The 15,915-nt window shown below is 40.1% G+C and overlaps 1 protein-coding gene across 1 annotated transcript in view; it reads right to left on the bottom strand.

Annotated features, from left to right (window-relative positions):
• Nucleotides 1–4,260: 4,260 nt before the first annotated feature.
• Nucleotides 4,261–15,915, bottom strand: part of LOC101859539 (adenylate kinase 9) — a gene marked incomplete in the record, with an annotated part of 54,190 nt that continues 42,535 nt past the window's right edge. Inside the window, 10 exon segments of the mRNA XM_013089691.1 lie at nucleotides 4,261–5,621; nucleotides 6,438–6,655; nucleotides 7,856–7,954; nucleotides 8,714–8,912; nucleotides 9,733–9,891; nucleotides 10,664–10,881; nucleotides 11,354–11,500; nucleotides 12,284–12,485; nucleotides 14,039–14,252; nucleotides 15,201–15,419. Coding sequence (XP_012945145.1) covers nucleotides 5,410–5,621; nucleotides 6,438–6,655; nucleotides 7,856–7,954; nucleotides 8,714–8,912; nucleotides 9,733–9,891; nucleotides 10,664–10,881; nucleotides 11,354–11,500; nucleotides 12,284–12,485; nucleotides 14,039–14,252; nucleotides 15,201–15,419 — 1,887 coding nt within the window.

Here is a 15,915-nt window from a genome sequence, read left to right on the forward strand (position 1 = left end):
TGTGTGTGTGTGTGTGTGTGTGTGTGTGTGTGTGTGTGTGTGAAGTGTGTGTGTGTGTGTGTAAGTGTAGGCATGTACATTAATTGGTTGCCAAGTTTGTGTGAGTAGGCTGGTGTGTATATCTGGTAGGCAACCATAGTGAATAGGTTGGATACTACATACTACATGCCCAAAATACATGTATTCAGACAAATGTTGAAACTTGTTCTAAAACAAATCAGATCGAATATATACAGTCATGAGGGAATTGCTCTAAAAGGGCAGAACTGATATGACAATAGAAGAAATATCATGATACATAAATTGATAGTAGTAGATTAGTGGACCGGCGTCTGTGGTGTAGCAGTTATGCTCTTCGCTGTCGCACGCAGGAGACTCGAGTTCCATTCCCGAAAGGAACGAACATTTCTATCGCACTGGTTGACCCTAACACGCAAGGTTGGATACCCGCCTCCTAAATGATCTAAATTTGGTTGATTGTGGCATAAAAACACCTACATTTACAATTTATTTACATTTACTTAGTTAAGTTTTAGTGGTAAGGCTGCTGGATATGCAGCTAGGGTTGCTAGATCTAATCCCGAGCTACCGTGCCCGACGTTGTGCACATGAAAAGAACACCCCAGGAATCGTAGAAGTGTTACGTCAACATCAACATGGTTTAGATCATTTAGGAGGCGGGCTGATTAGATCCTGCCTGCCTGCCAGGTCCAACCCGGGTTGAGATTAATACAACGTCCCGGTAAAAAGACGGCGATGCTCGATGAAAAATTACCCCCATACGAGAAACGAACTCACATCTTCTGCATGCTACGGCACACAAAGGGCCTAACTGCGACACCACAGATGTCGATGATGGGTCCTTGAGAAAGACAATTTCCACAAAAGGGTTTTCACTTCACCATGACGGGATGGGCACCCGGCCAATACTGTGAGAGATCTTTCCACCTTATTATTAGTATTTTAGTTTAGTTTTTGTTAGTAAGAGTTTTACGGCACTTGCAACACAAATAGATCGTATATGTGCCGAAGGTTGGGTGTTACAAGAAAGTAACATACACAAAGAAGGAGGAGAGATAAGGACGGTTGATGTTTGATAGGAAGGATAAGGAGCAAACATCACCAGAGCACATGTCAACCACCCTCATTTATAGTGTTGGTGCAAACTTGCAGCTTTCTGTGAAAGCTTCCCGGGAAGCTGAGATCTAGAGTGTTATGGTCTGGCACAGTGGTCATAAATTGTAAAGCACAAACAGGCTACTTCTGAACAGGGACATCGACTTACTAAATGGATTCTATTATTGTTTTCATCATCATCATCATCATCATCATCATCATCATCATCATCATCATCATCATCTAGCAAAATTCCAGTTCTGTGAACATAACAATGTTGTATTATTATTAGCTTTGAAGAAGTTACAAACTTTATAAGAAACATTTTCCTATTTGTTGTATACATATAAAGAATAATTTCTTCTTCTCTCTGTCTGTCTTTCTGAACCACTCTCCCAACAAGCTCTCGTGGCCTAGAGGTAGGTGTTCGTCTCTCATTCAATAGGTCCCGGGTTCGAATCCGGAGAGCGGCGACGGAAAATTATCTTATCTAAAATGTTCTCCTTTTACATCCTTTCACCTCCTTTCTCTGGACTCCTGGCTCTTTCATCATCTTCCAGTGCCAGATCTGCGACAGACATCGGCGATCATGGTTTATTAAGCATTTTTACGGCTTCTCCTCGGCTCATCTTACTGGTGTCTTTCAGCCACACCCCTGATCTTCAGGTAGAAAAGATCTACACCAAGCCTTCTCGGACAGGGGCAAAAAATCTCGGAGGTCTTGTGTGCAAGTGCTCACGTTAAAGATCCCTTGGTGGTCCAAAATCGATAAGAGTAGGCTTCGGCCGCCATTCGGGGCAAAATTCAAAATTTCCTACCAACTGAAACTGTTTAATGTGTCCCGCGCGCTCATATGACCTTTTTGGGGTTGCCAGGCGCTGAAAAACACTAACTTAAACAAACAACCAGCCTCTGCGTCTCTATCTTCTTTCTTCTCCCCTGTTTCATTCTTCACTCCCAATACAAAAAGAAAACCAAAGATACAGTCAATTGCCGTCAGGTGAACGGGATATTAGCCCGACGCACCAATTGAAAAATCCACGGTGACCCATGTTAAGGCCCACAACCGGTAAAATGGTTGCTCTAAAATGAACTGACGTGACCCATAGGTGGGTTTATGACATACATGTATTATGGCGAGTAAGAGTGTCCAACGCCAACATTCATAACCATTCAAAGTGACATCGTGAGTCTCAAGGTCTACGCATATCCAGTTGCCCCTCCCCTTTACCTGTCCAAAATGTATAGCTTTTCTTCTCTGACATAGTTCCCTTGCCTTTGTCGTCACGCACCGTGGCGTAACGTTGTGACCACACCAATTAAAATCCAGTCTGTCTTGCAATTTCCGGAATAGAGACAACCCACTGCTGCAATGGTCAGGGAAGAGTTTACAGTTCAATGTGATCCCGCCCTGAGCGCACTTGTAGGCCCTACCCACTCAGCGAGTGATGCAAGTTTAGGTAGAGAGCTCAGATGCGAGGGTGATGATCGGGGGAAACAAACGCGTCTGTCAGTTCACACCTCGGTGTTATCCTGTCGGGGGGCAAACATTGTACCGTTTGATCGAGTTTTACTAAAACACTTGTGATCTCATTCATGAGCGTGGTTGATCTTTGTCGCGACGAGTAGTTCATTGATCTCAATTTTTCATTCTTTTTTGATTGGCAGTGCCCGTCCAGGTTTTTGTTCCGTACATTATTATCTTATGTGTCCTTATTGTGTTGCAAATGCCGTAAACACTTACTAAAACAAACAGTACATTATTTTCTGAAATGCGGGACCTTTAGCCGAATGCAGACCTTCAGATTCAGAGAGAATCAGAGCGGGATCTAAAGGGGAACATTATTTGTAATTCTGTTTTCTTAAAACAGCGGATCGTGAGCGGTGGGCTCTGGGTCTGGCACAGTAGTTATAAACTGTAAAGCACATAAAGCCTCTTAGGCAGGGTTACCGACTTTATAAATGGAACCCATTATCATCATCATCATCCTCCTCCTTCTTTTTCTTCTGCTTCTTCTTCTTTTTCTTGTTCTTGTTCTTGTTCTTGTTCTTGTTCTTCTTCTTCTCATCATCATCGTCTAGCCAAATTCCAGTTCTATGAACTGAACAATGTCTAATTAGCTTTGAAAAAGTTGCAAACTTTATTAAAAAAACATTTTCCTCTTTGTTCTATTACATAAAATTATTTCCCCTTTTCTCGGCCTGTCGTTTTGATACACTCTTTTAACCAGCCTCTATGTCTCTATCTTTTTTCTTCTCTCCTGTTTCAGTTTTCTCCCCCAATATAAAAAGAAAACCAAAGATACACAACCAACAGGGAATCAAGTCCTGGTCTCCCATGTGACAGGCAGGTACACTTTAAATAATAATATTCTATATGAGGCAAACTTTTTCTGTGCCAGAATTGGTCTAATTGACAATAGAAGAAGTCACAAGTCATCTCAACCTTTAATTGTTCTAATTCTTCTAGATGATTTGAGAAATGTTCCCCTCTGCGGATGCATTGGCCATCGTCAGACATTGATAGACAGATTATTATCATTATTATTATTATTGTTATTATTATTTGCTAATATTATTGTTTTCATTATTTTTATTATCATCATCATCATCATTATCATCGTCATCATCATCATTATTATTATTAATAGTAATATTATTATCTTTATCAAAGACTGAAAAGAAGTAGATCTTAGCAGGTTATTCATTAATGCAGTCACTGTCACTAAAAGGCAGGAGAAAAGATAGGCGATAGGAAGATTAAAGAGACAGACATGAACAAGAGATGGACAGACAATATTTAGAGAAATAGAACCTAATGGGCATAGCAAAGATTTCTTCTATCTATCTACAAACGTATTGCTATTTCAAAACTCAAAAGAATGTAGTTCCAAGATATATGCTTACAAAATGTTTTGTTGATATCAAACGGAAGTTCTAAAAGTCGTTGTTGAGTGGTCATTTACATGAGCCTGTGCAAATGCAGACTACATTTTGGAGAGAACAAAATAGAGGAAAACAGAAACAATGTAAGTGCAATTGAGATTAGGCAAAAGGGCAAGAGCACTTGGTAACCATGCCCAGGTGAAAAAGGAAAAGTAAATGAAAAATCCAAGGAAACAAATAAAACTATAAGGCTAAATGTCCAGTGAATGGAGATAGTTTATTTTTACTCATTTTCAAGTCACGTATGTAACTGTACAAGTCTCTCTATGACAAAATTCATAACAAAGCTTCAAACATATTCAAGTTATAAAAAGTCAAAATGCTACAATTGTGAGTTTTAGACTGTGATTGTGTAAATATTTAAAGAAAAACACAAAACCAAACAATCAAAAGTCTATAATCAGTAAAATGACCTTTCATGACAGCTCCACTTGAGAAACAACTCAGAGGTTCTGCACAATGTTTCTTTAATGTCAGAATAAGAAAATAAAGAACAGCTTTTCCATTAGCTATGATGGATCAAAACATACCGTAAAACCTTAAAGAATCAAAATATGGAACGATGACACAATAGTTTTAAAAATTAGTTGTTTTCATGTTTATTACTATTAAAATTGCCATTCACAAATTATAGTTTTTAAATATATACACTGAATTGCAGGGTACTCTAAAAAAAACCCAACCTGTTAACCACGAGAGCTTAAAAGTAAAAAGCAAATTTATTCCTAAGAAAAGAAGTACATTTCATGGAACCACCGAAAAAGTTACACATGAGTTTAGAAGAAAAAATTAAAATCTTCATCAAGCAGTCTAACCCTTGGTACATTGTTTGCAACAGAAAGGTGAATAATATTGTTATTTTGTGTTGAAGATACATTCTAATGTAATCAATGTAATGGATATATCACAGTCATTTTTTTTTGGACATAAAACTTGACAATACAACATGAGGAATAAAACATACACACTTCATGCAACCCACTAATCATAATTAATACTGTCAACAGGAGAACTTTTCTTTTGTAGAGGGATGGTTTTGTCTTTACAATTACTACATTTGAATGTTCAGAAACCACAATGGAATACAAAGCTAAGCAGAGTGTCTACTTTCTTTTTGCTCTTGAGAGACAGAACAATGAAGCTGTCAGTGTTGTGAGCATTTTCATTTTTAGAACAAAGCCTCACAGATATTAATCTTGTATTATTCACCGACAATCTACAATGTCTTTTCTTTCAACACCCTTCATGTCATCTTCCCACCCCTAATGACCACACTCATTCAGATACATTTTCTAAAAATTACAAACAATTAATTTTAATTTCCTTTCCACACTCAAACGTAATCTTTTAAGTGATCCACGTAGGGGTCGGCTCTACGCCTCTTAGTGCGAAGAAAGTCTCCAGTTTAGAATCAAAATCTCTTGGCCTCTCATTGGGATCTCTGTACCGGACTGTCATGTTGTTGCCCAAGTATTTGATGAGCTCACATGTCTCCTCAAACTGCTGCAGTTTCTGCTTGTATTTCTTGCGAATGTATGGGGAAGACTTGGGGTTGTAGGCTGCCACGAAGAAAAACAATATTTAATATGAAACGAAACATTGAAATCGAGCAATCTTTGAAGCAAAGAAAAAAACCCCAATAGTCTTATCAAGTAGCATAAACACAAAGAAAAATAATATTTGACATGAAAAAACGGCAAAATCAAAGTTTTGGATGCAAAGAAAAGCAAGTAATGTGGACGACCCAGATTCGAGTCACCAAAAGGGGATTATTCAAATTGAGTGTTTTGTGGATTTCTTAGGGTTCTCCACAGACTTGACAATGAGATGTAAAATTCAGCGAATCCGACAGCACAGAAGAGAGCATTAAACCCATAGCATACCATACCACACATAATAATGGCAAACATTAGGTCCAAATCATAACGAAGTAATAGTTTGGGAAGAGGTAAACGTTTGTTCAAGCAATTACTGTTTGATAAGAGATGACAGGCTAATTAAATTTCCTTTTCAAGCCGATCACACCATACAGATGTGAATAATTGTAAAAAGTTAATCGCTGTCTAAGTTTTCTTAATGGCAGCGGTAGTCTTGTGGTAAGGCCACTGGACTCACAACCTCAAGATTGTTGGTTTGAATCCTTAGCTGGGCTCAACGTTGTATCCCTGGGAAAGGCACTTGTCACAAATTTTTCCACAGCTAACAGGCGAAAATGGGTAACAGGTTAAAAACAATGCTTTACAGGAGGCTGTGGATGTTTTGGAATGTTAAGGGGTCAGTCGGGGTAGTAATAAATTTTAAAACGTATAAAGCCTACTTTCTACTTGGAATACATGTTATATTGACTAACATTGTTATTTATTATTACGACTCACCTTTCAAGTGGTAAGCAATGTAAATAAGTGCAGATCGTGTCGATGAGACAAATGGATACTTTGGTTTAACATTGCCAGCAGCAGTGAGTGCCTTCACCATGGCAACTGCACATGTCTGCTCCATGAAGCCCAGCATTGGCAGGTTCACCAGAGGAAGCTCTTCTTGTTTTGGGGGCAGTTTATGTGGCAACTTCAAGTGAGCGTACTTTTCTGGCGTTCTGGAGACAAAAACATTTGATAAATCATGAAATATCTGAAAATCAGAGTTGGGGTGAGCGGATGGATGGGTTCGTTACTCACAAAGTCAGAGTGAGCGGGTAACGGATGGCCATGTGAGTAGACTGTGAACCTCAAGTCAGTTTGTTTCTTGGGTCTGCTCCATAATTTTATTCACTGAGCGGGCGGGCGAACTGACGAACTCTAGCAGACAAGATACTCAACGATAGGTTAGGCCTATCAACTATTATTTGTTGATTAAGCCTACTATTGGTGCCACAGGGAGTGGGAGAGGCTGGAGACGTAGTACTATGTGTGCAACCTTTCACCTCGTGAGTGGGTCACACTGTATACCTTTTAATTTATCGCGAAGGCGAAGTTTAAAGAATTCCGAAAGAGCTTTTTAGAGTGTTTGGGGTGGGTGGAGAGAAATTTCCACTATGAACGCCTAGCTACAATATGGGGGATGAGGGAGATTTTTTTTGGGGGGGGGGAGTGTAAATAGTATTATGCAATGGAAGGAGTCTCTCCGTCTGCTCGCTCGCTCACTAAAAGAACTGTTGTCTCTGTGTCCAATGTGTAGCGAGTAGCGAACAAATCTTCACAAGCCAACAGCTTGTTACCCGTCTGCTCATTTGCGAGTAGTACTAGCGAACCGTTTGTTACTCACAGATGCAGATTTTGAAAGCCTGACCCTACTCTACTGAGAATATCTCATTGAAATCTGTAACGAAAATGGCAGGACTGAATTATGTTCAGGCATGAGAAAAAAAAACTTTCTGAAAAGGACACATCCTAAATTTCCATTACATGCCACACTAAGGCTCTAGTAGTTTTCTTTTGGAAAATATACCTACTATGGTTGGTATGTTTTGAAAACAAACTTTCTCTGTTTTGTGATTCAGAATAGTGCCTCACTTCATATGTAACTTTACACAAAATGAACTTGATTGAAAACAATTATTTTTGCTTCACTTAAAACGCTTTTTTATCTGGTCAGATTCCCACCTACAGTTCAAACTTAAAATATTCTGAGAAAACCAAATACACCTGTAACTCAGGAAACAAGATACTCACAATCTGACTTAATAAAAATTGCACTGAATATAAAAAGTGATTGTGATTTGTTCAGAAAAGGCCCTAGATAAAGAGAATATGAGCAAAAGTGTTTCTGCGCTAACAAGAACACAAGCATGACTTACTTCATGAAGCGGAAGAGTTTCTCCTCATCCTTCATCAGGTACACGTTCTCCTTGTACTCTGCAAGGAACTCCTCGCTGCCTGGCAGTAGGGACTCGTACCTGGCAAAAATGGGAGATACACAGTTGAAACTAAAATGCACAGTGGATTTTTTTTTCAGCTTTTGATTCAAAGAATATCCACTTGCTTTCCTTCATTCTTATTATATTATTGATTGGATTATGAATAATCAATTTGAATCTTGTACATGTACTTTGTTTAAAAAAGAGACATAGATCATAGTTCTGTGTCCTTCAAAGGGAAGGCAGGCCCTGTTCGCTCAACTGGTATCATTTTGGGCTATGGTGCAGATGGCCCTGGTTTGAATACTCAGCAGGGCGTTCTTTAAGTTTTATTGCAATTGTTTGGGGTATTTTCAAAGCCCTCTGCCCACTTGACTAGGTGCTATAGAAGATGAAGATTAAATTTGGGGATCCTTCCAGTTAGTCCTGATAATGATGAACTAACTGGCCAAGCTGAGATTGGCAGCACCATGTAATTAGATAAACAACAGGCTGGAGTCTCAAAAGGGTCAGGGAGGGACGGTAATCTGTGTGGAAAAGCTAGAAGAATATCCAACCAGCAGATAACTGGCATAATCAGCAAGCCAATCCTTTCATGGATCTCGGGGAGGAGGGAAGAGCAGCTATGGCACTATACCAACAGCGATAATACCTATTCCCAAACCAAGTAACCAAGTAAATAACCACACATTGTTGAAATGGACGTTCAATCCATTCCATTCATTAAAGAGAAGGCTCACTAAATTCATAATAACTGTACAACTGATCCAGACAAGTATGTTGAGCGGTATTTCTCACCTGAGCTTCCCATCCACATAAGTGACAGGACAGTAGCCATTGATTTGAGGTTTCCTGTCTTTGCGGTCAGCGGCTGCAATCCTCTTGGGCAGCAGCTCTTTTGGTGGGAGTTTCATTGGGGCCAGGGGTGGCACGTACTTCTCCGGGTCTTCCAGGAACATCTTCACCTCCTTCTGGCCTGCCATCTTGTAATAGTGGCCTGATGGGACACGACTGATTGTTAGTAATGATTTGAGTTGTTAAGCTTATTTCATCACTGTCAAAAGAAAAGTGAGTAGCTCCAATGTTTTCTTCTCACTCTGTATGCACAAGGGTCATTCAATAAGTCTTTACTTTCAGAGAAGCAAGCATGAAAAATTAAGATGACACTCACAATACTACTTCTATACATAACCTACAAATTGAGAAGCTTTTGCCATTTTTGTTTGACCTTCAAAAGTCCTTGAGCATCATATGACCTTGGATGAGACTCAAACCATTTCTCCACTGCAGATACAGCATCTTCATTACTATGGAAATGCAGTCCTTTGAGAATTTTTTTTTCAGATTTGGGAAAAGGAAAGAGTCAGAGAGTTCACAGGTGGGGATGGGGGAATTTGGTAGCCACATTGCTTTGCTATCTCGGTCGCCTTCACTGCTATGTGCAAAGGAGCATTGTTGGGCAGCAGGAGAGGGTTTTTTTCATTGTTTCCCTCTTACTCATAGTCAAGAGCTACCTTCTAAAAGTCTACCAAGTCCAAATAGTACTCATATGACCTTATGCAATTGTGAGCACCGTAAAACACTTACTAAAACATACACAAAAATTGAAATCACTCACCAGAATTTTTTAAATATAACTCCACACGCAACATTTCAGAAAGATGGAAAACCCATTCCATTCAATATTAATAGTTTGACAATTCCTTCATGGTCAAGAAAAAAGACTTATTGAACGCCCCTCATACAATGAGATTGAACAATATTTCCCCTGTTTCTTGTAACTGGGGCATACATAAATCAATACAAGCTATAATTACCTCTAAACTCTGCAGCAAACTGCAGGGTGGGGTTGATGGAGCAATCCACTAACTCTCCCCATTCTGCTAGGCTCACTGGACAGTACTGACCAAAATCTCCCAGACGCTGGTCAAACTCGTTTGGAGTAATACACAGATCTGCAATGCCTGCTGCCTTAGCTGTGAAAGAGAAAGCAAATGTTGCAGTCACCTATAACTAGGGCCAAATTGTAATTGGTAGTGGTGGCAAAGGCAATTTAGAGTAAATCTGTGGTGTGTGTGTGTGTGTGTCTGTGTGTGCATGTGTGTGTGTGTGCATGTGTATGTGCATGTGCATGTGCGTGAGTTGTGTGTGAGAAAGAGGGTGTGCGTATGTGTGTCAATGTGTACGCAAGTGTGTATGTGCATGTGTTTGTAAGAGTGATTGTGTGCGTGTCTGTGTGTCTGTGTGTGTGTGTGTGTGTGTGTGTGTGTGTGTGTGTGTGTGTGTGTGTGTGTGTGTGTGTGTGTGTGAGTGTGCGAGTGTATGAGAAATTATTTGTGTATTTATTGTGTATATATAAATGCAAATTCATGTCATTGATATCACAACACAATTAATCAAATCTGACCCCATTTTACAAATTAAAAAAAATTGGATTTACAAATTTTTCTTGCAACAGTAATGATATGTTCTTTGTAGAATCTATTAATCCCCACCCCACCCTCTGGTCATATATACATAACACCATTCATCTTTCCCAGTGTGCTGTAGATAGTCCCGTATCCTATCTCTCTCATTAACCTCCATGATTCACTGCCTCATGGTACAGCAGCAACACATATTCTTTCCCTCCTTTGTCTCTGCCCTCCACCCCCCCCCCCTTCCCACACACACACACACACACACACACACACACACACACACACACACACACACACACACAAAAACAATGGTTAATTCTATACAGACCTTCCCCAGTGCGCTGCAAGTAGTCCTGTATCCTCTGCACACTGCTGGTGGCCAGCTCGTTGATCGAGTCCCACACCCACCACTTGGACTCATTAGAGGGGACCACGCGATGGTTCTGGTGGGTCTTCTTGTACCAGTCGCGGACCTCGGGCACCGTCTTGAGGTAACATGACAGTTTGATTGCCAAAATCTTGGCGCTGTCGTGAAGGGGAACAGTTCTGTGGGGGATAAAGTAAAATACAGGCCTCTTCAGTAAATGGTAATGGAACAGACAAACCTTTTTGTTTTAGAAAGTTATATGACACTAGCTACACAATTAATTCATATATGTTACGAAAATTAGAGGTGTTACAAGGGAGTTACAAACACAAAAAGCAGGAGGAGAGATAGGGGTGATCAAATGTTTGATAGGAAAAAAGGAGCAAACCACATCAGAGCACCCACCAACCACCAACAACAAAACTTTGTTGAGGTTTTATCACGGAATAAAGAAAACACAAAGTGCTGTTTGAATCATCATGTTCTCGATGATTATAAGTAAAAAAACAAACAAACAAGAACAAACACCAGCGAGCTAAAGATACAACAAAAAAATATATTACAAAGAGTTCAGCATTTTACAACAGCAACAAAGATGAATCCCATTAAAGGCAAAACTAAGAACTCTTCAAGTCAATGAATTAAGCTAACCTTGTTGGTGCAATCCTGTCCTTGACCCCTCTGACCATGACGTCCTTGCTCTCCAGCTCCAGCTCGATGACCCGGACAGGGATTATGCTCCGCTCTGTCATCAGGTCAATCTGTTTGCGGGTGATTGGGAACCCATCCAGGACGTAGCTGAAGATTTAAAACAAATAAATGTAAAGTACAGATGAAATTGTCCAAGACGGCCATCCATTGCCTAAGACAAAAGTGGTCGTTTTACACATTGTCATTACATTGTAAAATTAATGCAAGGGGGTAAATGGGAAGTGGCCATTTGAACAGGTGATTTTCTTATACAGGTGGCCATTCAAGCATGTTCAACTGCATTTTAGTGTTAGTTTAGTTTTTAGCTAAAATTTTATGGCATTTGCAACACAGTTAAGTCATATAAAGTGTCAAAGATTAGCGAGGTGTGACTAGAGACTAAGAGAGTAACATACAAAGAGAAGAAGGAGGAGAGATGAGGGAAAAAGATGTTTGATTGGAAAGACGGAGCAAACCCCACCAGAGCACCTGTCAACAACTCATGTATTTTACAAAATTGTTAAAACGATGTTCTATAAATATTGAAGGAAGCTTTTATTTTAGTTTGAGCAAAGAAAAGTATTTTGACACAATAACAGTTTTTTAGCGCTTCGGAAAATAGTAAGACAGACAGACAGAAACAACAGGGGGAAAGAAAAGAAGTAGGCACCATCCAACCATCCACATAGAAGGAAGCATAAAGTGCTCAAAATTCACTGCATACATATACATGTTCGAAGAAGCATGCAGGATTAATTCCAGAGGTGACTCTGACAATAATTACTAGATCTATGGTCATTATGACACAGATTACAATAGTCACTTGAAAAGACTAACTCTTGAAAATTAATTGCAACAGTCACTCAGATATTAATTACACTGGTCACTCACCCACGGGTCTGACAACGCATGTCCAACATGGCAATCTCCAGGGCTTGGATCTGGAGGTCATCCGGCACCACTCGGCCTCTCAGTAGGTGCCAGTTCATCTGCCGCGCCAGCTCAGACTTAGGCTGCAGAGACAGAACTTGTCGCATGGCCTCTCCGATGGACATCCGCACTACACCATAGTCTTCCACAAACCTGTTGGCCACTGGATGTTTGGAAAAGACAAAGAAAAATATATACATGGTATAGCTTGTTCATTTTGTCTGTCTGTATTTTTTTTTAAAATTTAGCGCTTTTATTAATTCATCTGTGCCAACAAAACAAACCACATGGCACTTCTGCAGGCTAGGGACCAAACAAAATATTTTATCAATAACTCTTAACCTCATCCTGCGGGAGCCGGGTTTTTGTAGCCCGATAAGCCTATTTCGGCACCTCGCCTGCGTTCTGGTCCCGAGTCAGTGTAGCTCCTGGCTCAGCGTACGCGCAGCGCGCATCCTCTTACGTGTCATTCGGGTCCCGAGTCAGATCCCCATTCACGCAGGTCAAGTGTGTGTGCGTCAGTCTGCTTGAATTTGTGTGCGTTTGTGGCCTTCTTCTAGAACCACCTGTGTTGGTTCGTAATCGAGGCATACGTCTCATTCAAAACATGCCAAGTTGATAGCTCTAGATGTTCGTCCAATGAAATTATAGAAGAAATTGACCCACTTAGACATGAGGAGCTCGAAAGGATAGTCAGGAAACAAGACTTCCATTTTTCTATACAAAATATTTCAAATGAGCTTGATTTTGCATGAAATGATACTACCTGATAAAAAATGAGCTTGTTTGATAGTTTTGAATACCCTTGTGCAGGTACAAAGAACAATTTGAGTGTAAAACATTCGGAAATTGACCTAAATTATCCCTTTTCGAACCTCAGGTCATTCATAACAATAAGAGCGTCCAGAAAGATTATTCAAATGGGCGTAACTACTCGTAATGTCTAATCAGCTTGTGAGAGGGGGTTATTCATGTGTTTGTAACACTTTATAAACAGAAAGCTATGAAGGATAGAGCGTTATTTTCATCATCAGTTAACACACCCCCGCGGTATTCATGGCGAAAACACACGTTTCCCGGCGCGCGCGCTATACACCAACAGTACACACTGAGTGACCCCGGCGGCCTGCCCGGCACGTCCAACGTAATCGGTTGCTGATAAGATACGCATCTGGGCACAGACGCAGGATAAGAGTTAATAAAAAGGTTTCTCTTTTTGGGCCCTGTACATACACAGGATCACTAAAATAAATGACTTAGGGTAACCTTGCTTACAACTTGCTCATTTTGAGACAGTGACACCATCCTGCCCCCACATTTCAGGGTTGGATTGTAGATTTCTGTAGCATCTACAAATATCTCGGTCAGAGAGCATACAAAAAAGACAGAATGATTTTCATTGTGATGGTAAAAATGGTGACTTTAACTTTCAGATATATCAGTTAGTAAATAGCTTCAAGCCGTATCACACCATAGTCTTTGACAAACCCTGTGGCTAATGAAGGCGTTATACGGAGACAAGAAGAATTATCTACACATCAATAGTAAGAATAAACTACTTAAGCTGCCAGAGGCAGGATCACTTTAGATATCATAAAATACTTAATTTAAAGCCTTGAAAACGAAGCAGGAAATATATCTTTTTTTCTCATTTACAAACACACAAAAAGAATAAAAAATCCAACAGATCATGTTCTCATACGAAACAGCACTTACACGATGTTTTGCCAGATTTGGGAGGTCCAATGATAGAAATTTTGATGGGCACGACAGGTTTGGGGCTCTCCTGTATCAAGTAGGTCATCGGATCCTGCATGAACGTCTGACGATTCTGAAGACTGCTCAGGAAGTACACATGGGAACGGTAGAAACATGGGAATGCTTGGTAACCCGGGCCACTCATCGGCTGGATGCAGTCTCCTTCCTTCAACTGTTTAGGAAAGAAAAACATTAGCATTAGTTAAGCCTATCACAAAATAAAGAAGGGTGGTTGGAGGGGGGACTGGTAGGTCCTACTTCTTTACTTTTCCTCTGTTCTTTCTGTCTGTCTTTTTTCCAGCACTAAATCAGCATTACTGAGTGGATGTGCTTCTCTATACTAAAATAAACAAGAAACAACCAAACATACTTTCAATCGGAAACCAGTAAAAGTTCAGTACATAAATGTGCAAAATAAAAAGTCATGTCATAGACCTAGATTTTTCTTTCCCACATTTTTCTTCACCTCGTCCTTCCCATCCTTCTCTCTTCTTGTGATGTAATCTTTCGACTTCATTTGAATAAAGCATATCAACCTTATTTGATGAAACGAGTGAAGAGACAACTGGTTTCTCCCAACACCACCTTAAACTTATCCTTTACAATACACTGATCTGATAAAACCATTGAAACTCAAAAATAATAATAATAATAATAATAATAATAATAATAATAATAATAATAATAATTATAATAATTACATTATATAGCGCATATTTTTATAATGCTCCACAGCTTGCTCAATGTTCTTTAAAACAATTAATACCCCCAGCAGACCTAACACACTCAACAAATTCTCAGCTCTCCAGAAAGCATTCTGTACAGTACAAAGAACCATTTTACAGGTGCTAAAACACTAACATACTTACAAAAACTATCGCTTTCTATGGCTGGGTACCCCTTTCACACCTAAATGAAGTGAGGAAATTTATGTGAAGTGCCTTTAATACGGGTGGTTGGAGTGTGCCACTGGTATGTCCTACTTCTTTTCTTTCCCTCTGTTATTGCTATCTATCTTGCTTTCTCCCTGCATTATATGACCGATATTTTGTTGAAGAGCTTCTCTTTACTCAGATTCAAAGTGCCTTTCCCCCAGGACATAACGTTCGGCCACCCTCACCTTGACTGGATCCCAACGTCCAAAGCGACTAGGCTGCTTATATCCCATCTGAAGCATGCGCTTTGCCTGCCGTTCGTTGAGTGGGTAGACCCGCTCGAAGATGCTGTGCCGGTAGTCCACGTAGGGCTTGAGCTTCTTGTTGAGAATGTAACGCACAATGTGTGGCTTGCGGCCCGCCGCGATGTCCAAGCGAGGGATGAGGACTTCCTCCAGGGTTTCCTGCAGGTAAAGAAAGACACCATTGGACACCATTGCATTGTTTGAGACAAATAGAAAACGATTGCTTGAGATTGACTGATAGGTTATAAATATTTCACACTTTCGTTGAAAAATTTAAGATCATTATGGAGACTGGCTGCTTTGACTTACACCCTGCCTGTTAGCACTAATTTGAGTTCAGTGGGATACTGCATCCAAGCAGGAAGACAGCGAGATGCTCATTAAAATATCTTCCTTCGCAGAGAGAGAACTTGCATTTTCTGCATGCAAGTGTGAAGAACCTCATCATTATATCGCAGGCATCAGGTCTAAAAAAAATTAGACAACAGAGCTCACTAGAGTTGTTTTCCAGTATCACGAAAGTATATTTACACAACGGTTGCCATCCAATACAGGAGAGAAGCAAGGAATTGTACCAAAATAAAAAAAAACGACAGGAAGGATAGATCTTCAAGCAACTCCTTCCAACCAGAGAATCTCAAGCTGAGAACCCCTC

Source organism: Aplysia californica, unplaced genomic scaffold (assembly GCF_000002075.1).
Source record: "Aplysia californica isolate F4 #8 unplaced genomic scaffold, AplCal3.0 scaffold00026, whole genome shotgun sequence".
NCBI classification, from domain to species: domain Eukaryota; kingdom Metazoa; phylum Mollusca; class Gastropoda; order Aplysiida; family Aplysiidae; genus Aplysia; species Aplysia californica.